At 36.5% G+C, this 27,197-nt stretch overlaps 1 protein-coding gene across 2 annotated transcripts in view; it reads right to left on the bottom strand.

The window, feature by feature from the left end:
- slc6a8 (solute carrier family 6 member 8) overlaps positions 1-26,691 on the bottom strand; it is a 39,072-nt gene extending 12,381 nt beyond the window's left edge. Inside the window, exons 1-7 of one of the 2 annotated variants that reach the window (XM_039665569.2) lie at positions 25,676-26,691; positions 12,618-12,749; positions 11,708-11,972; positions 11,112-11,244; positions 7,526-7,660; positions 6,931-7,034; positions 5,562-5,686 (exon numbers count right to left, since the gene is read on the bottom strand). In XM_039665569.2, the coding sequence (XP_039521503.1) occupies positions 5,562-5,686; positions 6,931-7,034; positions 7,526-7,660; positions 11,112-11,244; positions 11,708-11,972; positions 12,618-12,749; positions 25,676-25,967 (1,186 nt within the window). In that variant the 5' untranslated portion in view covers positions 25,968-26,691. The remainder of the gene's footprint in view (positions 1-5,561; positions 5,687-6,930; positions 7,035-7,525; positions 7,661-11,111; positions 11,245-11,707; positions 11,973-12,617; positions 12,750-25,675) is intronic. The other variant, XM_039665564.2, reaches the window with a different exon arrangement.
- Positions 26,692-27,197: the final 506 nt, after the last annotated feature.

Genomic DNA, 27,197 nt, shown 5'->3' with positions numbered 1-27,197 from the left:
TAGTTACGCTAATAGTTTTTGCTGGGATATTGAAATATGAAGCAATCAAGATTTGTGAAAATGTAATGGTATCTACAATTTTGGTGGCTTATTTATTCGAATAAAATGTGCCATGGGTCAAAACAACAAACATATTTATTTTTTATTTTTGTGAGGCCAGTGAAAATTTTGGCCCAACCAGGCCAGTAGAAAAAAACGTCCGTCTATACAGTCTGAAGTCTCAAATGTACTTCATAACCAAACTATTATAAAAGTGTAATTTAAATCACCCTTTTGGTGGCCGAGAGAGCGTTGTGGTCTGTGCTATTTACAGAGCGTTTCTGTATTTGGTTGTGTTGTGAGTATTTGAAGCACACGTGTTGTAAAACTGATGTAGATGTTTTTCTATTTGCATGCGTCTTCTTTAGTTGCAGCGTTTTGGGCTCTCTCGGCCACCGTATGCCTCATCTATGGACATAATGTCGATGATGCAGAGCTTGTGCAAACATATCCACATCACTGTGATCAGTTGGTTTCTTAACTGCTGCTTTCTCACTGCTGTCATTTTGTTGAGTGTTTATTTTGTTTTAGAGGAAAACGCACAGCACATATTTACGCTGCAAAGGTATTTCCAAATGTTACTACTAATCGATGAGCGAAAAAGAAAATTGCATTAAGTATATAGGGGCCTTGAATCAAATTCAGTCTCTTCTCACTTGTAGGATTACGCTACTTGTGTATGAGCGCGAGCACAAGCAATAGTTGTTTGCTGCAGTTCAATTAACGGCCACCGGTGTCGCTAATAACAAGGGTTTCTGAATTCTACATATAGCCCCTTTAATTGTCATTCAGATAATTGCGATTAATAATTCAATTCAGTTGCGTTCATGTCACTAAGAGTGTAAGCCTAATATGAATAATAAAATAATAAAATTATCAAAAGTTATTGTTTTACTTGGAATTATATAATTCAATAATAATTTTATGATAAAATAGGCCTACATAATATAATATTAATATAATATAGTCTGATTAAACCCACAAACTCTCATTTAGTATGAGGGATGACCTTTGACTATCTTTGTTTACTTAACAGTGTTTTTTTTATTTATCCTTTGGCAAAATGTGATAGAAATATAAACTGCACTATGATTGCGGGTATCTCAATTAACTTTGATTAGATCGAATAACCATTATTAATCAATAATTGAGGCAAGCCTAACAACAAATATATATACAGTATATATTTAATTTGATGGCTGATAAATGAAACCACGATACAGGGAAATTTAATGGAAATACAAGGTGAAGAGCAAGAAGAAGGATGTGTCTTATATTAACGTCAAGTGACTGTTCTATGAGATTCAACACTGAACTGCACTGAAGTTTTTGTGCTGACAAAAGTTTGGAGAATGTTAGTGCCAGACATTAACATGTTTCTATTGTGTTGGGGTTAAAATAGACTGAGTTTACAGCTTTTCCACACTTTGGCTTTGTCTCTCAAGATGGATGACCTTAATTGTGAAATGGCGCTAGGCTACGCTGTGCATGTCGGGCCTGCCTGTGTCGGCAGACGCTCGTAGGTGCTGACTTTAGGGCTGGGCTGTAGTAGTGGTGTAAATGCTAACATTAGATATCAGAGGTTTACCTGCGTTGGCAGACTGCTCCAGGACCCCTCTTGAAATCGAGATGTGCACATCTCAAGAGGCAAAGTTCCTGGTTAAATAATCCTTAAATTAATACTTAAAAAAGCCAAAATATAGATATAGAGATATAAATGAATGAATCACAAGATATATAATATATATACGGGACTGAAGACAATCAAGGAAAACTAGTCAAAGCATCAAATTTATGACGGGGAATCTGGTTCGCTTTCTAACTGTAACTGTCATCCGATTGTGTGCTGCAGGAAAATGAAAAATAAGAAAAAGCCACAAACAATGTGTCAATGGTTTCCTTCTCAAAGTTGTCTGGAAATACAGCACACCACAACCCACTCGGACATCACGACAAACCCACTGACACAAAAAGACTCCTTTAGACCTCAGGATTTGTTTCTAAACATCATTCTGACAGACAACACACTAGAAGACAGGGACCAACACACACACACAGATGAGATTTCACACACTCTCACTCATTCTGACAGACACACATTCAAAACATGTCTGTGTGTGTGCATAAGTGCATTCTGGATGTATTCTTAAAGGGGTCATATCATATTTTTTTCCCCTCGTTTATAATGTTTTTGTTCTGAAAACATCACATTTCATAATTATTTTCATCTTCTTTTATCAGTAGCAATAGTTTGGGTTTTTGATTCCTGAAATTCAAGAATGAAAATCATTCATTTTCAACATAATTGAGCTAAATAATGACATTATTATCTTTTTAGAGATGCTTAGCCTGCTTTACAGCTAAAATTGTATTTGTTGCAAATATTAAGGGCCAGATTTACCAAACATTAGCGTGAGAGCGCAATTCCATAAAAGTGCCCATGGGAGTGGAGAGTTCTGCGAATTAAAAAACAGACGCAGCCGGATGATCGTCTTTTGATAATCGAAAAGATAATCGTCAGCGTCTGGTTTAAGACATCCTTTGAGTGGTAAATAATGGTGCAAACAAGCTCAAACCTTAAACCTTTACCTTAGAAAATAACCTCTCTTGATTCATTTAAATACTCTCTCCTCCCATAAATTTTGCTCCTAAAAATGCATAAGGTCAGCCACAAAAATAATCGTGTCCTTGCCTTTTCAGCGCTTATTTTTACTGCATTTCTTTATTAAATCCTGACAGTGTTTTTTTTAAACCAAATCATTTTGATGACAGACTTTGGCGTTTTAGAATGTCCAAACCAACATTTGAGATGCTGTGCAATAAAACTGATCCCCTGGTTAGTCCAGTTATGCAATCACATCCTCCGTTGAGGCAAAGTCAAGTACGTTTTGTTGCGCATTGAGAGATTTATAAACACGTTTCCATACTTGTTTATGTGCATGTCTTCTTATTGGATGAAACATTTTCCACCTCAATTGAGCATTTTTAGAATTTATGTGCATCTTAGTGTTTCCATTTTTGCATAAAAATAGGTGGATGGAAACATTGTGAAGCTGCTAAATAAATGTGACTTGACTTGATTTAAATTCAATCTCTTCCATGAGTTTAAACCTAGCTACATTCAATTTCATTTGGTAATTTTTAATATTTACATTAAACTTGGCATTACGATAATCCTAGTGAAAAAGTGTAAGGACATGTGGTCCCTCATGATTTGACCCCTTTAAAACATGCAGTTCACTGCTAGGATATCAACAACGCATCAAAGCTGCGATATGAAAATTCATTAACGCCAAGGACGTGAGGGTCAACTTTATATGAAGTCAGTGGCATCTTGCCATGTTATTCAAAAATGTTATCACTTCATAAGTCATTTAGTCTTTCTGCATAGTCTCTCCTTCAGGCCAAGAACATGCTGTCCTTTACTGAGCCTCAACAAACCAGTGCACCGCTTCTGTGCCGCCGCAAGCTCAAACTGATTTTAAAAATGACAGTACTAATTTACTATGCAGGAGAAAGAGTAATACCATTAACACAAAATGCAGCTCAGCAACAATTGAAAAACTGTACAGGTCTACTGAGGTTAATTTAGGGGGAGTCTTAGGTATTTCTTCATACCTAATTCAAATGTTTAGGAGGTTAAACTATTTAATTTTTATATCTTTTGCACACATTAAATTTCATGCCCAAAAATTCATTATTCATTATGATATAGTTCATTTTACGGAATAAAAATCCTGTTAAATGCAAATGCATGCAGATCTGAAGTTTCTATCAAATATCATATTTAGTTCTACAGAAAACTCTGTTCGGAGCATGACGTGATGTTCACACGTTTCAAAAAGCCAGATTGTAAAATGTTGCAAATGACCAGGTTGTGTTTGTTTTTTTTAAGAGAAAAAAATGGTATTAGCCAGCCTTTATTAAAAATAGTTTCTTATTTAAATCCTTTACAGCTTTATTGTCATGAAATAATATCTTAATTATGCTAATGTGGAAATATGGATATATATATATATATCATTAGCATAATTAAGATAGTATTTCGTGACAATAAAGCTGTAAAGGGTTTAAATAAGAAACTATATATATATACATATATTGCTTTGAAACTATTTTCACTCAGAAATGAGTAGTAACAGTAAATTTCACAAATTGTTAACAAGAAACACATTGAATTAAATGTGAAATTTTGAAGTAGAAATACTGAACAGAATTTTCTAATAAAACATACTCTAATAACCTTTGTTTTCTTAAGAAAAAAATGAATGAAAATGAAGAAGATGGCTAAAAAAACATAAATGACCTTCAACTAACCGTCACTTTTTGGGTATTTAGAGAATCCCGAAATCTTCAAAGGGAAAAACGCTTATGGTGTGTATTTTTTCTTTTAACAACAGATTTTATAAAGACATTTATGCATATATGCAAGACATGAATCTAGTGCCATTTCTGGAGGATGGTCAGGTTATGTGCAGATCATTAGTGATAACTTTATACAAATATAAATGTGACAGGTGGCCAGGTTTTCACACTTTAAATGTGAAACATGTAGGCCAATGTGTTATGAGCGTTACAGATGAGCGTTAAATTCATGCCACATGCTATTAGTCTAGTCTGTGATGAATCATCAGTATTTCACTACAGGTAACATAAACATAAGATTAGACTTGAAATGGCAATAAATGTCTGCTTTTATGTGTGCAAATTGAGGGATTGCATTCTGGGAATCATGTATTCCTCATAAAATGTTTGTGTTCATGTAGGACACAGCATAAAGGAAGAAGATTGCACTAATTGTGATAGCAAAACTCACAAACATACGCACTTACACACACACACACACACACAAACACATACCTTCATTCAGAATAGAGACAGACAGACACACACACACACACTATTCTACCCAATACAAAAATGAGTGACATACAACTGTGTTAATTCATGAACCATTATCTGTTATTTACCATTATAAACTTAACACACACACACATAAAACGAACTGCTAATTGTCTGCTACCTTTCACATTAATATGACTAAGAGCAAATAGCATTGTGTATAAATATAAACACGCTCTTCATTTATATTCGGTTTTCAGTGATATTGTCAAAACAACAATAAACATTTACAGTAATACACAATAAAACTCACATATCACACTGCATTGAAATTCATTTACAATAGATTATCGTCATCATAGCACATGTTCATGACTCACACAATGCATGTTTCATTCATTTTCAGCAGATCTTTCTTGCATTAAATATTGATCTCATAAATGATTTACAAGAACCAGCCCCAGGTCAGAAATGCTTATGTGAACTAAAAACAAGTACAAGTGAATTATTGAACACCTGCATTAAGAGGCACGTTGTTTCAGGCCTGGAACTAACATCAGGGCTGGGTGGCGCACACACATGAATAAGCTTTAAAAATATACACGAGTTTGTCTTACTTTCCAATATAGTGCATACATAAACGGTCACCAGTATTAAAGTAAATGACTGTGGACTCTTACCCGATTCAGCCACTTTAGAGATGTCCACACCTTGCTCAGAAGCCATAAAACCCAAGATGGAGAAAACCACGAAACCAGAAAAGAAACTGGTGCCACTATTAATAAAAGCCAGAACAAAAGCATCCCTGAAAAAAGAAGAAAATAACATTAACTACGGCTCGGTTGTGGCATGTGTGTGGTTGTGTAACACATTTGATGAAGCATTATGTACTGTATGCGATGAACTATAAATGCCTTAAAATGCATTCATAATGTATTATAATAATAATGCCACATTACTATCAATTATGTCTTCTATATTGCATTAAATAACATGATTTCATGATTTCAGAGATATCATGTACTTTAATGCACAGAACCTTGAATTGGTACGTAAAATATATAACTGTGGTTACATGCACTCAATTGTTTTCAAATAAAGGGCTGTCAAACGATTAATCGCGATTAATCGCATCCAAAATAAAAGTTTGTGTTTACATAATATATGTGGGTGCACTGTGTATAATTATTTTATATATATAAATACACACATGCTTGTATATATTTAAAAAAAATATTTTCATGTATATACTGTATATAGATTTATATATAATTTATATATATAATATATATATTTTTTTTCTTAAACATACATACATGTGTGTGTATTTATATATATATATATATATATATATATATATATATACACACAACATAATTATACACAGTGCACCCACATATATTCTGTAAACACAAACTTTTATTTTGGATATGATTAATCGCGATTTAATTATTTAAAATGATTATTAACTTAACTATTTCATAATCAACAAAACAAAACAAAATTAATTATTTCATACTTAAAAATAAAAAATATAAATCATTAATAAAATATTTAATGGAAATATTTATATTAAGGCTTGTTTTTATTTTGTAGTTAATAACATTCATTTCTAATTGAACACATTTTTATCAAGAGTTTACAAAACTGCATAAGTTTTCTTATAAGAATAAGGCTTTAAAAATAGTGCAGAATCTTCATCAAAATAAATTCCACTTCTTACCGAACTTTGTTCGTTCACTATTTTATATTGAATTTTCAAGATTATGCATATTTATACCCTGCTAAAGTGCTTTGTACATTAAAGTCCAAGCTAAAAACTGCTGATTCAGTGCATCTGGAAATTTGAGATCTATTTAAGTAATGGCTGTTTGCTCTTTGCCAGCCACACAATCCAGCTTCTTATAGCACAAGGTCAGGGCTCTCTGATTGGGTGAACGTGCTAGACACAACGTCTTTTGAAAAGAAAACACACACTGGTTCAGAAAGATCGCAAGGCGGCATAACAAAATGTGTCCTTGTCTCTTCAAGGCTGTGATGGAGGCTTACTTATAACAGTCATTGTTGAATCTGTTATAGCTGCCCAAGGCGGTGAGGGCTCCGAGCCCGATAGCGTAGGAGAAAAAGATTTGAGTGCCGGCATCGATCCAGACCTGAGAGAGACGGAAAGAGTAATGGCTGTCAGACAAACAGATGCACTGAATATGAGCTCAAAGTGACACCAGGTACTCTGGAGAGAGACATAAAAGTCAAGTTTAAAAGTGCTTAGAAACACTGTTTCAGACCATTTCACAAGATGTAAACAACACTGGTCCAGAAGCACTTCCTGTTTCAGTTTTTTAACACTACATAAAAGCTGGGGTAAAATACAACCAACAGAACATTTAAAACTGAATCAAAAAGTTAAACAAACATCTTTAAGATGTTTTCTTTACATGTGAAATAAAGAAAACAGTTACAAACTGAAACAGGAAGTGTTTCTGGACCAGTGTTGTTTGTATCTTGTGAAAAGGCCTATACTAGAGGGAGAAAAGTTAGAACGAGTGAAGAGTATTGAATTACATTCACATTTATTCACTTGAGTAAAAGCAGGTGATTTCATCCAAAGAGAGGTATGAAGCTAAAGGAGAAACCTAAGTCTCACCTGTGCCTCTCCTAGCTTAGACCAATCAGGTTTGACATAATACAAGATCCCATCATAAGCTCCAGGAAGAGTAACGCCCCTCACCAGGAGAATAATCAGGACCACATATGGGAACGTGGCAGTGACATACACAATCTGTGAGAAACAAAAAAATAAAGACACAGACATTTGAACAGTTTTCATTGCATATAACTTGCTGCTTAGCTTATTAACTTATTATTTGCAGTTGCTAAGGCTATTATTGTTAATATTGCTAATATTTTAGTGGAGTATTTCCAGCATAATCATTAAACTTTGCCACAAAACGTCACAGTGCCCAATTTGACTGGTCTCGTTTTTATTAAGGATTTAAAAATAATGCAGAATCTTCATTAAAATTAGGTTTAAAACATAAAAGCCAGACTTTTAGGTTATACATAAATCCTAAAAATTTCCAGGTTGAAATAATAAGAAAAAAATCTGTATATATAAAGCTGGAGGAGAGAACATTACCTTTAACTTAAGGCTATTACTATTTTAGTGGGTATTTGAAACATAAGCATTAAGTTGTGTTTGTTGAGCAGAGATATGCAACTATTTCTCGAAAATATCAGAATTATCAAAACACGCTTGCAATGGCCTTGCAATGTCCTGAAAACACCCACAATATGCTAGGATGGTGTTGCATGAGAATATATATTTTATATTATATATTCATTCACTCACACAATATTTTCTTCATAAAATGTAAAAAATAAAGTTATTTCAATAAACGTCCTTGTTTGCTAGTGATTTTGGCAGTCATTTACGTGCATTTAAGAGCATTTGCTAGACTGATTACGATCACATAAAATCTAAAAACATAATCTAGTTTAAGCCAATATTATCTGTAGATTTAGATCAGGGAATTTGCTGCGTTGCATCTCTAAAATACTTTTTATCTCTCAGGTCTCAGCGAGGACAGTGTTAGTCACATGCTGAGCATTCTGTCATGTGAATAAAGCTGAGAAGCAAGTCCCGCACGTCTCACTGCCTTCTGTTATCAGATCATTGCTGATTTTTTTTTTAAAAAATTTAGCAAGGAGAGGTTTATTGATTCAGTGGCTGGGTCCAAACGGTGTGAACTTTGAACTCTGACAATATGAGACGGATAGCTATCATTTAAATGAGACCTGCTCATTCCAGCTGTTGCTGGTTTATGGATTTGGCTCACATTATATGGTCTTATGAGTCTTGTAGTCTTCAGTAATTGCTCCACATAGACACATAAAAGTAGGACAGCCATTCTAGATCAAGCCCGTCACATTAAAGCATCGCACCCTCCGCTCAGCCCCAGCTCTTCACAGACTTAGATTGTTCTTTCAAAACTCTCTCCTGAATTCCCTCAGGAAGGCGAGCTCAACTCAAAAAGTACAATGCTGCCCAGTTACAACGAAAGCACGGTCACTGTTTATGATGTGCTGTGGATAGGATGTGCTTTTTGAATTCTCCACGTCATTCTGACATCTTTGTCTGTCCACAGTCCAAAGCACCCATGTCATCTCTAGTAGTCCTACAAGAACAATAATGAATCCTGACATATAAATGAAAAATGCCCCAATTACCTCTAAAACGCATTGATCAATAATGATTGAATTAGCCTATTATGATTATTCATAAAGGATCATGTAAGTGATGTCTGGAGTAATAATTGGTGAAAATTCAGCTTTGCCATCATAGGAATAAATTCCATTTAAAAATATATTCAAATAAATTAAAGTTATTTCATATTGCAATTTATTTTGCAAAATATTCCTGTTTTTTGCTGTATTTTTGATAAAAGTAATGCAGTCATAGTGAGCATAAAGACTTCTTTCAAAAAAAAAGAAATTTACCAACACTAAACTTTTGAATGGTACTGTACAATACCATAGTATTCAAAAGTTGTATTTTAATATTTGTATTTTAATAATAGATAGCTGTCTGATGCACAGCCCTTTAAATCAAACACTTCAACTAAAACTCTGTTACCAGCTCAGACTTTAAGATTCAGTCCATGCCGCTTTCAAGTTGCAGAAATAGATCTGAACTAAAAATACTGGCAGTATACAAACTCTGGTCTAATTCCCATGAGGCCTGTGAATCTGGGGTAATCTGCCACTTAGTATTTGTTCCCCGCAATAAATAATCAGATTTTGAAATAGCCAATTACCTCACTGTAACACTGGCTTATTGTGTGTGTGTGTGTGTGTGTGTGTCGTCTGAATGAGTTTGACTTAACGCTTACTCGCAGTGTCCTTTGAATCAATGAAAAAAATCAGAAATGGGCAACTAAATATTTAAGTTTAGATAACCTAAATTCCATTATTTACCTTCTTTAACTGTTATGTTACTAGCTTTGAGCACACACAGGAGTAACACAGCGGGGGTGTGTTGTAATACGAGAATGACCTTCTACACAGTAATACGCAGCAGGAATAAAAATAAGTTATTATATTACTAAGGGCTCATATGACCCGCCTCCCGGAGAGAAAATAGGCTGTCGGCCATCTGTACAAGCACCTTATCACGTCCCACTGCAGACACCGGCTCGTGACCGATCAATCTCAGAGCGCCTCCCTGACACGGCATTTTGTAATATTTCCCGCCACACGCCCATAGCAAATAATGTTGCTATGGCTACCTTTCTGCCTCACTTCAGCACTACTGTGACAGAGCAGCAGTGGGTGGAGCTATGTCAATCAAGGTTACACAAGAAAGTCACATTGCACTTGAGCTAAACAAGGGAAATGAAATAAGATGCATTAGATGCAGTCTTTGACATCATATTTTTATGAATTTTATGTGAGGCATAACAACACGGCAAGATTACATAAGAGCATATGAAATGATTTGCAGTGTGCATTAAAGTTAAGCTAATTAAAGATTCAGATAAGATAAAAATGTTGGTTTACTAGGAATATATGCTCTGTTCCAACTTCCAAAACATAGTGAGCTGTTAGTGAGTACATTGGCACAGAGAAAGTAAACAATTACTGTAGCGTTTGAAAGTTATGATGGTTTTTAAACCCTAAGCATTTGATGTCTTTCTTCAATCAGTGATCAAAATACAGTAATATTGTGAAATATTATTACAATTTAAAATAACTATTTTATATTTTAATATATTTTAAAATGTGATTCAAATTTTCAGCATCATTACTCCAGTCTTCAGTGTCACACTGAAGTGGTTTTTTTTTTGTGGAAAATGTGATGCTTTGTTTTCAGGATTCTTTGATGAATAGTACAAAAGAACAGCATATTTTGTAACATTATAAAAGTCTTTATTGTTTTGATCGTTTTAATGCATCCTTGATGAATAAAAGCATTTCTTTCAAAAACAAAAGTTAACGGACCCAAAACTTTTGAATGGTAGTGTGTTATTAATGTAGCTAGCAATTTTTAGTGGCTAGTAGCTTCCCTAATACAAGTAAACATTGAGCTCTGACGGTTATGTAACCAAGCTTAAGATGCAGTGCAGGTATTTGATTCTCTGCTGTCCATGTGACTGCTTTTACCTGTCTTCAAGGTTCACACGTGTAATGAGAAGCACTAAAGAAAGAAAGATAGACAGAACGAGTGTCCTCACCTTTCCCGTTGACTTCACCCCCTTCCACACACAGAAGTAAACCATCACCCACACGGCCATAAGACACAGCACCATTTCCCAGTTTATCTCGCCTGGCTGGTCCAGCCCATCCGAGATGTTCAGAACCTTGTTCCTGAAATGGAGATAAACATTCATGAATGAAAGCACTGTATAGCACTCACAAAGTGTTGCTTCATTGCAGGTTTTATTTTCATGTGTAACTACCTAACTCATATGAAGCTCGAACTAATCATGAGCCGTTCTGAACGGTCAATCCGTGTGCTCTGTGAACAGATGTCCTTCCAAATCTGAGATTTCACCTTGCATAGCCATTATGAAATGCCTGTAGATTCATAAACCTCATACACAGATCCAGATTGTACAGGCAGCACCACGTGACCAAATGTAATGCCACAGGTTCATTATAGGCAGTGAGCGAATTATGTGTTTAACCGGCTCTGACATGTGGGATTAATTAACGGTACATCAACATGTCCGAGGAAGAAAAGGCAGTTCAATTTTAACAACAAAGTAGGTATCAAAGGCATTTCAAATATTGCAGAGAGAAATGAAAGGCTTAAAAAACAATCACTCACTCCCAAAATTCAATAATAGGGGAACGCCCATTAGCAAGCTCTTCGCACGTCATGTTGCCAAATGTAGAGTTGCCAATGGTGCCGTTGTGGCAGTCGGAGTGGCGGAAGATCTCAATGCAGTTCTCCGAGTTCCATGGGTTTTTGCAGGTGGACCAGGGCAGCGTGGAATTGAAGGACTTTATTAAGTAGTAGAAACCCCAGGCAAGTACCATGATGTAGTACGTGTTACAAAAGAACACAATGACCATGGAGGCAAAGCCAAGTCCTAAAACAAACCAGTAAAAGACAGCATGAAGCAGCACTCGCAATGCAATTAACTCGAATTAGTTAAAAAGAAACCCCTTCAGGTGAACAGTATCCCTTATATAACATGTACTGATGAATCATGAATTCAGACAGTAAATCGAGTAAAATTTGATTGCAACTACAGAATGGTATTTTTACCCTTTTCGTGATAAAATATGTATATGTTAATTTGAAATGTATCAGAATACAAAGTCTAGATATTATGTACAGATGATATTAGGCGATAATATTTTAATTAAATAAATAAATAAATATAAATATAAAATTTATAATATAATAAAATATATATTTCATAAATATAATTTAGATATTTTATATATAAAACTATTGTATTATATATAATTTCATTTATATATTATTAAATACAAAATATTACTACACATAAAATAGCTACTTCAAATGTGTTCTATTTTTAATTTATATATATATATATATAATATATTTAATATATAATATAATATAATAATAGGATTCAAATGATAATATATAATATAAAATTAAAATTAAATAAAGAATGCATGCGCAATGTTTTAAGGAATAATCTAAAAAAGCATCATACCTAGCTAAAAAAAAGTAAGGTAATGCATAAAGATGTAGAGCAAACCTTTAAAAAGAGGGGCAATGTTCCACACATTGATGCTTCCAGCTTTCATAAACTGACCCAGCGCAATCTCCAGGAAGAATATCGGAATGCCTCCCAGAAATATGAACAACACATAGGGAATGAGGAACACTCCTGTGAACACACAGCAATAGAGAATGATAATGACAACATTGAAAGACATTCACAACCTACGTAAAGTTATTGCATTTTGATGCAAGAATAGGAATAATTGTTAGAAAACATGCACTTCCAAATCATTCACAATCAGACAAGAAATGTGTAATAAAGGTTTGATTTGAAGGTCAAGCACTTGATGTGAAATACAAAGAAATGCATTTTCCATTCATTCGAGTCATAAGATGTCATAATGCACCATTGTCCAATAAAATAATACCTAGAAACATAAAAAGAGGTCACATGATGCATATAATGCCAATTAACCCCCCCCCCCCCCCCCAAAAAAAAAAAAAACAACAACTTGCATCTTTAAAGTTTACAAAACAGGTGACCATTTTAACTGAGGGAATTATCTGCTATTTGTGCACAACACCTTAACATGTTAGCACGTCAGATTGGATTTGACTGCTGCTGGCAGCATTAGCATTCATCATGCGGCCTGTGCAGCAGTACGCTGACGCGTCGGCAGCAATAAACCTTCGCTCCACTGATCTGAGATTGACAGCAAAAGTAGCGGCTTAGTGAGGGGGTGGGTCGCCGGTGTGATGCAGATTATCCACTGAAAACAGAGGTGGCATGCTCAATGAAAGTCTTCTTGATGACGTCACCCGCCAATCATCGGCGAGGTGACTGCAGGGGAGGATGGGTGCATGTGACAGACAGAGAGATAGAGAAGGATACGATGGAAAAAAAAGGCAGAGTGGGACGCCGCAATACAAAGTGACAAGCTTACATAATGCTAGCTCTGCAGGCTAGCTGCTACACGGCCAATTTAGAACTAATGCAAGCCAGATTATCTAAACAAGCCATAAAATAACAACCCCGGTTGCTAATTTTAAAACACTGATATGAATGAAATCAATGGTTTCTTTGGGAGCACTGCCCAGTGCCCAGCTTCCATTCAGAAAACAACAGCTTTCGTTGGGACTCGTGACTCAGAAAGAAGCCTTTTGATGAACTGCCTACAGAAGGAAACGCCGAACACAATGTGCTGCACAGATCTGCAGACTGCAGCTGCTATGCGAGTCTATTCCTCTGTGAAAGAAAGGAAAATATGCATATGTGGGCTAGGGTCGGGGTGATTTGCAAACAGAAGAGAACACCGTGGCAATCCCCCCCCCCGTGAGTGGATGATGCATGAGAATGTGACTGCGTGTCAATGCGTGGACACGTACACAGCTACAGCGGAATAAAACAAGAGTGACTCACACACACACACACACAGTCTTGCGCGTACTGCAGTGGCTGACGTCGTGCGCATAGAGCACCTGACTCTGTATCAGCGTGTGCTCAAGGAATCATTTCAGCGTTTCAAGACCAAGGCTTCCAATGTTTAAGTTATTTAAACTTAAATTACATTAATCCGACTTAAAAAAAAGTTGATTTTTGTATAACTTAGAAAAAAAGTGTCTAACTTATTTCAATGAGTTGAAGCTATGTAAAAACATTTGTTGTCATAACTTACTGATGATATAATATTTTTACAGTGTAACAATTCTGAAAATTTTCAATCAGTTGCTCGCTATCATCAAATAATAAACCCTGCTGGAGTATTTTGCAATAATGACTGAACACTGACGGTATATTATCCCTTACTTAACTCCCACTAGCTCACGACTAGACACCAGGTGTGGAGAAAATATGTTAAGCTTTCTATTCTGGATGGGCTAAAAATGCATTGATGGTTAGCGATCGCAACGGTGCTGAAACCTGTTAGCCAGTTAGCGAAATTGCCATGTGAAGCCCCGCTGAGAAGTTCACATCATCCTGTAAAGCACACCCGGGACGAGCTTTCACTCCTTTCTAACGAGCTACCCTTAAAACACAGGCAGAACTGATTGGATTCTTGGGTATAAATATAGATTCCCACACCTCCCCCTTACAGAACAGATGGATATGGACACTCCGTCAAGACATATGGCTCACTCCACTAAGAAGAAAATGATATTGTTTGCATGCATTTCCAGGTGAAAATCAACTTCAGCATCAGTACTGTCGGCTAGCTAGAACCACATGTATTTGAATAAGAAAAACACTATTTTAGAAATGTATGTTGGATTAATAAGTACATTATTAATTTCAGTCCCTTTTTGGCTTTTTGGTAGACTCTCACTTGCACCTACATACTGACATATACATTTTTTAGGGCTGCCCACTGATCTATATAGAGATACTGTGTATACAGTAGCTGCATATGACAAACATCAAACTGAAAACAAAACGAGTTTATCCAGATCGGACAAAGTTTAGAGAGAGCAGAGAGATCCAGTGAGAAAGCGTTTGACATTACTGCGAGATCTTGTGAGAAGCATTCAAATTCAGCACAGACTGGTGCCGAAATGGAAACCAGGAGAAACATTGTGCCACGAACAAACAAGTTATAGAAGCTATACAAGCTTTATGAGTGCGCTTGAGAACTTTTAAAGGCTTATTATTATGATTTAGGCTAGGATTTCTTTGTAATGTAGAACAATGTCATTAGCAAATTATAATATAATATTCGTATTCATATATTCTTTCTCTGCCCTGAAACTCAAAACCAATTTTGATGGTTTTTATCACCTTGTTTAAGATGTTTAAGCCTACAAAAACAACAATGATTTCAAGGATAAAAGAACATGGAAGGTTTGGCTCATGTTTGGGGGAAATAAGATGAAAATGTATGTTGTTTTACGTTCCTTATGCAAATCTTTGTGTAAAAAGAGGAAAAGTTATGCTTCATACTTAAGGTTTATTCAAATCCCTAACTATAAGTATTAGCAGTTGGGATGGTGCTCAAGAATCCCTAATAAATGCTCTAAAACAAGAATATAGCAACTAGACTATTAAAACTACACTGTAAAAAAATATTGTTGTTTTAACTTAAAAAAGTAAGTAACCTGGTTGCCTTAAAATTTTAAGTTGATTGAATTGGAAAAAGTGAGTTAATACAATGAAGGAGATTAATTTAATCACCAGAAACTCAAAATAATAAGTTATATCAACTAAATAAATTATTTAAGTTGATTTGACAAAAGAAAAAAATGTTGTGATAACAAATCTTGAAAATATTTTTTTTACAGTGTACTAAGCGCAACAACAAAATTTTCAGAAAAATTAAATAACACAAAGATGGATTTACGGAGAATCTAATACACAACGACTGGACCCTAAAGCACCCACGGTTAGGCCCCAGTCAGAAAAAAGGGATTAAAAGATTAAAAGACGCTCTTCTTAATCGCCTGTCCATGTGGAGAGAGGAACTGATGTCAGTGAGGCAAGACGCCAACATGTCCTTCAGTGCTGGCATCACTGGCCTTCTCATGCCCAACCATTGATAAGCAGACACATTGAAACAATGCACACTTTTAAGTGTCGTTTGCAATATAGGAATTTGAAACTACTCCACTTTATAGGCTTGGAAATGTTGGAAATTACATTTTGCCAAAATTTTACTGGTATTGAAGATCATGATATGAAAATAATATTAATTAGGGGTGTGGCGATAATCATGATGTTTAAAAATGAGTTGTATATGATTATGGAACATAAATAAACCAATAAATAGGGTGCTCGAGTGTAATGTAAGTTTCATTCATAATCGGCGAAAGTGAGATTCACAGAAGTAATAAAACTTATGACTTTCCAGAAAATCCCTTATATGGACAAAGGCATCCAGATATTGCTGCAGCTGAATAACATGACCTCATTAAATACTAGATTCTACATCTTAAACATGTATATATTATCGATGCATTTTAAAAATTATTGCGACGTGGACGATTCTGCATTGATAGTCATAGACCATAATCAATTACAGCCAACTGACGTTTCTCTGATGTCATTCCCCATATCATTCCTTTTAATCTTGCTACTCGCAACGCAACTCGCAATCTTGCTACTCGCAAGATTAAAAGGGCGGAGGCAGACGAAACACAAAAGCGAGTAATAAAAAAATGCACCCACTATTTTAAAATTTACAGCGTGTGAGCTTGAGTGTGTGCGTGCACCTGCGTCCAAGGTTGCGAGCGTGTGCGTGCACGTATGTACGAGGCTGTATATGTGTGCATGCAAGTGTGCGCAGGTTAGTGCGATTGTGTTTGTGTGAGTGTGTTGTAAGCGTTGCAACTTAAGTACAGTTGACAGTTTCATCCACTGTTAGTATTTATAGGGTTTGTTGTAAATAGGGATGCACGATATATCGGCCACGTTATCGGCCGATATATGATCATTTTTAATGTTATCGTTATCGGCCCAACAAGAACATTTAGCCGATATCTAAAAGCCGATAAATAATGTATTATTTCCTTCTGCTGAGGCACTTTAGATGAGCACTGTTGAACATGATGCTTTTAAATTGCTTGAATTACGATTGAAATCACTTTAAAATATAGCTGCAAGCAGCAATACCGGGGCCAAGCGCAAAGACGACAAAAAGACAAGCCAACATGTGTCAGACCAACTGCAGCAAGATGCAATTGAAGACATTTAAAGATTAATTTAGACAAAATGGTTTAAAATACAAATACAGTAACTTATAAAATGATTCAATGGTTTATCACTTTCGAACAATAGGTGGCGCAGTTATGAAATCGATACCTTGTGTTCAGAGTGAAATGACAATGACACATACAAAGTTTGGTGTCAAAATGTGAAGGCATTGCAGAGATAAAGCCTAAACAGGCATTTTGGCAGCATGCCTCAAATTTGATGCTGTGGTATACAAAAACGGTTTTGTCTATCGTCACGCAATCCATAACTTTTATTCGGCACCGTCTGGAGATGATACGATTCAATTTTTGTGAAAATCGGACAAACGGTCTAGGAGGAGTTCGAAAAAGAAGGTTTTTCAAAGAAATAAAGATGGCGGACAGGAAGTTTAGCTGATTATGCAAAACCTGATATCTATGTTTTCGGCATAGCCCAAGGAATCTATTAAGATCAGTTTCATTGCAATAGGCAAATTTGTTCAAAAGTTATTAGCGTTCTCAGAAATTAATTATAACTTTTGACCAACAGGTGGCGCTGTCTCAAAATCTTTTGAGTACCTTCAGGGCATGCTGCTTATGGCACACACTTAGTTTCGTAATGTTAGACCAAAGCATTTGTTTAGTATAGCATTGTATTTCACAAAACTGTATTGAAGTCAAGGGGAATTTCACGTTTTGTTCTATTATAGCGCCACCAAGAGGCTCAGTCCCACAATTTTTTTTATGTGTCCTCAGAGTGACCCCATACATATGTGTGTCAATTTTGGTGCAAATATCTCAATTCGCTTCCGAGTTATAAACATTTATATGAAAAAACACGTAAAAAATGACTGACATGACTTTGTTTGAATTTTACTACCCCTTACTATCAATATTTTCGCATTTGGGCATTAGCGTTTGGTTAACAAGCTATGATTCCGTGTTTCTGACGGTGGTTTCGTCTCGATCGGAACAGCGGTTTCGAAGATATCGCCACATGTTTTTTCCGCGCTAAATCGCTACGCTACGCCATCCGTGAGACGAAACCCGACATATTTGGTATCGTTGGACTCGGCAACGTTTTAGGACCTCAAAAAGATGACTCCCATGAAAATAAGTGTACCACACCCAAAGTTATAAGCGTTTGGAAAAAAAAAATTCACCACTAGGTGGCGCTGTTTCGAAACTTCTCAGGCTCCTTCAGGGCATCGTACTGATGACCCATACCGAGTTTCGTAACAATTCGTTAATGCGTTCAAAAAATACAGCATTTTAGCACATAATTCAAAATGGCCGACAGCCAAAATGGCCGATCTGGGAAAATTGGATATCGGTCGACTCGGCATGACGCCCTGAATCTAACGAGACCAAGTTTTTGACCGCTCTCAAAAATTGTCTAAAAATTTTGGTTTAAATTTATCGGCCAATATATCGGTTATCGGCTTTCAAATATAAAGAATTATCGGTTATCGGTATCGGCCAAAATTGTCATATCGGTGCATCCCTAGTTGTAAATGGTCCTTGAATCTAGCCTGGTTAAAACCAGACCATTCTCAGTTTGTAACTGAGTTATGGTCTGGCAAAGCTTCAAAGACAAATCATTTCCGAAACGAGCAGACAATCTGATTAGCTACTTGCTCTACTTTTTTTTTAAATTAACAGCAAAACAACTATAAGTGAATGTGCTTTCCATTATATAAATCACACACAGTAAACGAAACCTTAACAAAAAAAACTTTGCAATGAACTTTGCAATTTAGACACGCAAACTGCGTGCTGGTATGGTGAGACCTACTGTCTATGGGTGAGACGTACATGCTCGGGCAGATTCGGCTTGAAGTCGTTCATCCTCGGACGCGGCGCCGCTACAAAAAAAGCCATGCACACAGCCAAGCGGAATTGGGTCGGTCTTGTGCACCGAACGCGGGCTTGAATGAGCTCTTTGCCAGACTAACTTTTAGAGCAAATCTAAATTTGACGGAAGTTGTCTGGGTTTTCCCAGGCTTCCTTGAATCTTGAGACCAGTGATGATTTACACCCATATATATATATAGAAAGCATAAATGGAAAGCAGATCAAATCTAATGCAATGCATATATACAAACAATTCAGAGTCATGTTTCTTAAAACGTGACATTTCCTAAAAAAAATTGAATACCAGGAAGATGAAACAATCTGCTTTGTTTGTGTACAATCCCAATGCCAGATTGCTGTTAAAGACTGTCAGATCGGGGAGATTTTAGAATGGCTGTGATGCCGTATTACAGACGCAGCGGCCAAGGACAGGTAGAGGGCTTTACTGCAGAGATCATAAATCTACTATGTGGCCACCATTCTGTTCAGCTTGGCCTCTCTTAACTCTGATACACCGCCACATAATGCTGTAACGTGGCAACAGAAAGACTGGACTGTGTCTGCATCTCACATGCACATTCTCTATACGAGTTAGCGACACCACAGTGTTAAATTTGAACAGCTCAATGAAAGATTTGTAACCTTAGATAGCAGCACAGACAGAAGAGTGAGCTGAACTGATTGCAGAGCTGTATAAAAAAAACAGATAAGGCAGCTAATGTGACCTATGACCTCTACCATAAAATCTTGCGGCTGTTTGCTATGAAATAACATAATCTTAAATTGTTAAGGCAACAAACTGCAAACATGAATTATAAGAGATTTGACCTACAGATTAACACAACAGAGGGTCTCTTAACTTTTAAGTGGTTCACATCAAGATCTTTAGACTGTTTTAATATAATCTGAGTTCTCTACGGGGAATTAGCAGACATACACTACAGGTGCGGAGAAATCTCTTGTGAGGTCCATGGGAATTAAATTAGCTCATGAGTGATTTGGCTAGAAACGGATTAGCAACACTGTATCAAACCTGCAAAGTCTCTAGATACAAACAACTGAAGTTATGGAGGGACGCAGAGAAACACTGTCTTTGAGGCTTTAGCAATTAACCCGATATGTTAAATTAAGTGTTCACCCAACAATGAAAATGTACTATTTACACATCCTTAAGTCGTTCCAAATCTGTATGACTTTATTTCTTGCGTCAGTGTTCTTATTCTTAACTAAAAATAAAGCATTTTCCTTAATGGAAATAAAGCTGAAATAAAATTCAATATAAATATTACATTAAAAAAGTAAAATGCCACCTTGGCAACTAGCCTAATTGAAATATAATAAGTTGAAGTACTAAAATTACTGAAACTGAAATCAAAATAAAATACAGATATGAAAAAGTAATAAAAATGTCAAAAGCGCATAATTCAATTACTAAAACTAAAAAAACACTATCTTGCATGGAGCAAAAAAGGGGTGTAAAGTAGAATATCAAAGTTGATTTATTCCAATGAAAGTAGATCTCAGAGATAAAATCGTCATAAAAGTATCATAAAAGTAGTAAATAAAACTCATGTTTCAAGTCCTCCAAAGTCATATATAAATATTTTTTGGTAACTTTCCAATAAGGTCTCATTTGTTAAGATTTAATGTGTTAACTAACATTACCCCACAATGAGCAATACATTTGTTACAATTTGTTATTAACATTAGTTAATAAAAATTAAACTGTTTATTGTTTGTTCCCAATGCTCACAAATGCAACATTTGATTTTAATAATGTGTTAGAATTTATTTTTTTTTTAAACTAAGATTAATAAATGCTGTAGAAGTATTGTTTATTCTTATTTCATGTTAAGTAGTTGGCGAATGTTAACTAATGAAACCGTATTGTAAAGTCTTACCATATTTTTTTTGATAAGTCATTATTTATGAAAATCAGGCCTTAAAAGTCTTGCCGGGTCGTGGTCAACATTCACTTTCACTGAATGAAAAAGAGAAACTTGGACATCTCCTTCTAGTGATACAGATTAATAACAGTAAATAATCATTTTTATTTTTGGGTGAGCTATTTTTTTTATACATTCGAAAGAACAAACTTGACCTGTGGCTAAATTTGTCTTCTGAGAGTGAGTAAAGTAAATATCACAAGTATCTCACAGACTCAACCTGTGAACACCGAGTAAAAGAATGTGTGACATGATCCGTATTTACCGTCCTTTTGCCAGCAGGACCGTTTTGGCCTTTGAGAGGTCTCATTTGATTTGGCAAAACAATTCAAGATCCTTTCAGTTTTACAGACAAAGACGACACAGTGTGCTTGGAAACCTGTACCAGGACACTCTAATTCTGTTACCTTAGAGATCCTTGTTGGGGGTAAAGAAAGTATTTGAGCATGAACTACTCTAAGAGTCAGCCAATTCTCAGTAGACACTCATGCATCTCATATTTCTCAAGCTGGCACGTCTGATTTGAATTTCTTATTGTTTTGGGAAGAATTGATGGTCTTGGTGAAATGTTCCCAGCAGTCGGTTTCCATCACCTTTCCCCTCTACCACAGGTGGTGGAGATTTCAGATCCAAAACACACTGACATCTTCTCTTTCTAAATAACCAGAAGACAATGAAATCAAGTTATCCGTCAAGACCTTGTAGAACTGCAACCCAAGTGCTAACACAACATTGACCTAGTCTTGACATTTCGCTCACAACAGGGATTCAGGGCAGTGCCAAAGACAAACACTGCTTTTAGACATGAACATTGCTACACATATTCAGGGTAACGTTATACAACTTGACAAGATGTTTTTAATTCTATAAGTGAATAGGACAATATTGGAATTTTCCCAAGGATGGTGGGAGACGATCCAGATTAGCATTAAATTCATTCTGTTTGCCATTTCTTATCATTCTCTCTAATTAGGATCTAACGAGGATGCCGCTATTAAGCAAGTTATTCTATAAAGTGATTTGCAACTATATGTGTACTGTAATCAGGATTCGACAATGAGGCTAATGATGTGCAAATGATCCATGGCTTCATCTTTAATAAAGGTAATTTTTCATTAAAGAGGAAATATCATGCTCTTTTACAGAGTCTTGATTTTGTTCTTAGGGTCTACTTGAATATGTTTTCATGCTTGAATGTTCAAAAAACATGATTTTTCACATATTTTACATTTTGAGTGCAGCACCCTCTTCTCAGTCTGACAGTATCGCTCTGGGGTGCGTTTCCCGAAAGCATCGTTAGCCAACTATGGTCGCAAGTTGGACGCAATTTCCATTGAACTCTATTGGTAACGACGGAACTTGCGACCATAGTTGGCTAACGATGCTTTCGGGAAACTCTGTTTAGTTCATGCCTCTATGAAGCCATTCCTTCTGAAAAGCGAAGTGTACTCTGATTGGTCGCCTGGACCAGTGTGTTGTGATTGGTCAACCGATTTGAGCATGCTTTAAGCATCACAACCGTGAGTTTCAACATACTACTAGCACAACTCAACTAGGGCTGTCACAATATCAGATTTTTTCCAACACGTTCTCATCCTAGGGCGTCATATAGTGACGCTTTTTGAAATTTCGTCTAAATCCAACACACATGGCACCGTTTAGCATCAATATAACACGCACAGAGCTTTGTTCGGTTATGGGTAGGTTTAGGTCTGGGGTAGGGTTAGACCACTAGGAGGCGCCCCATATATCTGCGTCTCATATTGACGCTAAAGGGTGCCATGTGCGTTGGATGCAGACGAAATGTCAAAAGCCTCAGTATCTGACGCCTTGGGATGAGAACGGGCAGATTTTTTCACACTGCGGTTATCGTGGCCAAAAGAATTCATGGTAATGATATATCGTGAGTTTGCGTACTTATTTTGTGTTTCACTTTCTGTTTTAGCCAATGAGTCACACCATTACATACAATAATTACAACAATTGAGACTCTGGCTTTCTCTGGGTTCTTTGACACTGCCACAAGAGAGAAAATACTGTCTAAGTTCCACAGTATTATAAATAAGCTCATGATGCCTTTGGACTTTAAACATTGTAGACTAATTTAGAAGCTTGCCGTCATAGCGCAGCTGAGATCTGAACAGCACACATTGCTATTTGTGTTTAAACTAAACTAATTTGAGCCTTGCCAATTTAAACTTTCAAGTGCAAGAAGACACGAACAAGAACTTGAGCGCTCTATGAGAAGATTGTGTACGCGGCTACGCGCCCTCATCCGAAACGTGTTTTTAATGTAAATCACACAACAAAAGACAAGGAAATCACTCGCTGCTCTTCACTGAATAGCTTTTGTAACTTTTATAATGATTAATCTTTATGTATTTCCTACAGTGAAGATTCTATGTTGTTTTTACGTTTGATTACATGATACATTTTCTGTACCTGGAAACTTTTGCAGTTGCTTGTATTTGAATAATTTGTTCTTATTTATCCCATAATACAAACTGAACCGTACCGAAAAACTAAAACCATGATAAAAACTGAACAGTGAGTAATTTAAATCAATTACACTCCAAATTCCCATCCATCAAGACAAAAAAAGTATGGGCATTTATTCAGCAAATACTGGACGGCATCCAGAGCGCTGGGGACACGGGGAGACAGCTTCGTCATTCAGGCAAACACAATGGATCTCTTTCTAATGGGGTCTTAAATTGTTACGCAGACTCAGCCTTCACATTCTATAGGCATCAGAAGATGACTCATAGAGCAAAAAAAGAGAGTCAATGGCGAAACAGTGGCGATAATGATGAGAGGCCCACTATGACTACTAATGCTACTCGAATCCGTCATTAGCCAGCAGCAATCACCCTGTTATGTAGCCAGAGACTGTAGCAGGGTTGAGCCTGGCCAATACCGGGATGGGATTCCTCCTGGGAAAACCAGGTTGCTGCTGGAAGAGGTGTTTGTAAGGCCAGTAGGGGCTCACTGTGTGGTCTGTGTGGGTCCTAACAGCCTAGTAAAGTGATAGGGAAGCTATACTGTCAAAGAGCACCGTCCTTCAAATGAGACGTTAAGCCCTGGCTCTATGTGGTCATTAAAAATCCCAGGATATCCTTCGTAATAGAGTAGGGGTTTAACCCCGGCATCCTGGCCAAATTTGCCCATTTGCCTCTGTCCATCTTCTAAGCCCCCATATTATATACAGTATATCCTGAGTGTCGTCTTCACTTCGTCTCCTGTCCAGCAATAAGCTGGTGTGGTGTGTGTGGTGGTCTGGCGCAATACCGTCACATCATCCATGTGGATCATGATGCACAATTGTGGTGGTTGAGGAGATTCCCTCCTTCTATGTGAAAAGCTCTATAAATGTAACTACTAGACAACGGCTATGTCCCAAAGCCTAATAAGCTGACTACGTAGACAGCATTTTGAGCTTAGGCACCTCTGTGTTTAATAATGTGATGTTGTTAGCCAAATTAAAATTGCACTAAAGCTAAAATGACACTATTTATATAATTGTTTATAAACACACACATAAAAAAAAAAATCACATTTATTTTTTCAATTATACTTAAATATACAGTATATGATTTGAAGAAGACATTGAAGATTCAGGGTTTTATCTGACAAGATTTGTCAGATAAAACCCTGAATTTGATCTTAAAGCTATTTTTGTCAGGTCATGTGTGACTGCTAACGTTTGCATAGCAATGTGTGACCTCTACTTGTGCTTTCATGCATTGCATTCATAGAGCATTTTCACCTTCAATATCCATTTATAGCTGCATTTGCCACTCTGAAATACAAGAGTACAACGTAGACAGTTCAGCAATTAATGAGTGCTGATTTCAGACACTAGTCTAAAGTGAAAAAAAGAAAAGAAAGCCATTAAGCCAAACTAGATCATCTTACAAACATTCGATCCAGCACGTACTATGCGCACTTCTACTTTCTATGGCTAAGTCATGAGGAACTGGCGTACCGACAGATTTGACAAACACACCAGCTTTATAATTATCATTAACAAACTATACAGTTAAAACAAAATAGTTTGAAATGTCATTAAACTTTAATTCATTCTGTATAGTCACTTAGTGGCCACCCCAAGTATTTAAACTGAATAAAACAAATAATGCTAAAGCTTTTCTCAAAACTAAGCCATTTTTAAAAGACATGTATTAACAGTATATCTATTGATCATTAAAAACACACTAATCAACTTTAAAAGCAAAACTTTGCTGGGAAAGTGTTTGTGCTAGGCTCCATTTTCTTTTAAATAAATTTGGTTTTGCCATTTGGTTTGTTTTCTTTCTTTTCTAATACATTGATATTCCAATTATTAACAGAGACAGACCAATACCAATATTCATTTCATCACTAATTTATAAATTCATTATTAAAGATTATAACATTGATGACTCTCACAGTGTTCACAGCTTCCTATTTTAAGGTATTGTTCGCATTTTGCACAGACACTGGGTGCATGAATGAATGAATGAACGAATGAATGAATGAGTCAGATCACACACACACACACACAGGAGGTGTCTTCCACCACGCAAATGACGTCACAGAACAGTGACGTCTAATCTAAAGGGATCTGAATGTGCTGCAGAGAGTCTTAACTTACCTCCACCATTTTTGTAGCACAGGTACGGGAAGCGCCAGACGTTCCCCAAACCCACGGCGAAGCCCACACAGGACATGATGAAGTCCATCTGTCTGGTCCAGGTCTCTCGCTCAGGGTAGCCCTGCCTCTTCTCCACCGCAGATATGGCTCCAGTGGCCGCTGATACGGGTCCCCCGTTGAGGGTCCCATTGACGCCTTGATGCGCGTTTCCATTGGGAATGAGATGGCCCTTCTTCTCCTCCACCAGGACCATGTTCAGGGCGCAGTCTGCGTCCAGAGAGGATTTCTCCATCTCTCGTGTAAACAAAGCAAACCAACCTCCTCACGAGACTCGAGAAGGGCTTAAATTAGCAGTCAAAAAATAAATATTTGATCTCTTATTGTTTCTGGACTAAGTCAGTTTCAGTTTTTTTTTTTTTTACACCAATATGTCCCTTTTGTTCCTCTTTAGGTGCACAGGATCTGGTCCTTTATCCTTTTATTTAATAAAATCAGCTGTTATTCTTAACGAATTTTTGTATAATATTTTTTTCCGTTGGCAGTTTGATTTTCTCGGCGAAATTGGCAACGGTTTTGTTGGTTCGTTTTTATCAAAAAGCGCGTTTGTAAAATAAATAGTAGACTTTAAAAGAAAAAAAGACACCGCTTTAAAACAGCACCTTCAAAAACAATCCACGAAACACTTAAAGGTGAGTCTGAAGAATCGCATGGGAACGTGAATCTCTCAGAGAGAAGGCGACTGCGGAGACGGTAAAACCAAAGCGGCCCTAGTCGCTCGCGGATCAGATGAATGTAATGGAATTACATTCACGAATTGATCGCCTAAATCTCTTCAGACCATCGTTCTCATCGCTATTAAACACTCAGAATGTATAAATGAGACGCTATTCGGTGTCTACAGGAGGTGCGGCTGCTGCTGTCCCTCTGCGTGCTGCTGACTGACTGAATGATGCGTACGCGCGACGCCGCTCGGTGTTTTAACGGGCTCGGTAACGTCATTTGAAGCTCATCCCTCCCCCTCAGTCCCGCTTAAGGAAAACAGGGAATGGAGAGCTCACGTACGCCGCACACTACACACTGTATACTGCGTACTACACAGCAAGTGCGATTCTAGCTCAATGGCGCAGCTGCGCGAGATCAGATGATTTTCAGTGCAGTAGCCTATGATCGCCACACAACGCATTTTAAAATCATTTAAGAAGAATAAATCAAGGACAGTTCAATGCGATGTGACTTATACAGAAGAATAGATTGATGTATACAATATTTTGTCTTTTCCAAAAATCTAAATGAGAACCACACAAAATTAGCAAATAAAAAGTGAATTATCAAAATAATTAGAAAGGCCCGACAAATAAAAAAATAATAAAAACAGCTTGTTTTCAAACACTGTTAAAATAAATATTAAAGACTCGAGGAGCTGAAATAGGGGGATGGGGAGCAAAAAAGAGCATTACCCATCATCAAAAATCTGTAAAAAAAAAAAAAATGATTATAAATGAATTTAGAATTCTTTTACCAT

Source organism: Pimephales promelas, chromosome 14 (assembly GCF_988280905.1).
Source record: "Pimephales promelas chromosome 14, fPimPro1.hap1.1, whole genome shotgun sequence".
Lineage (NCBI taxonomy): Eukaryota > Metazoa > Chordata > Actinopteri > Cypriniformes > Leuciscidae > Pimephales > Pimephales promelas.
The sequence above is the reverse complement of the archived record's forward strand: the minus strand, read 5'-3'. Positions and strand labels throughout refer to the sequence as shown.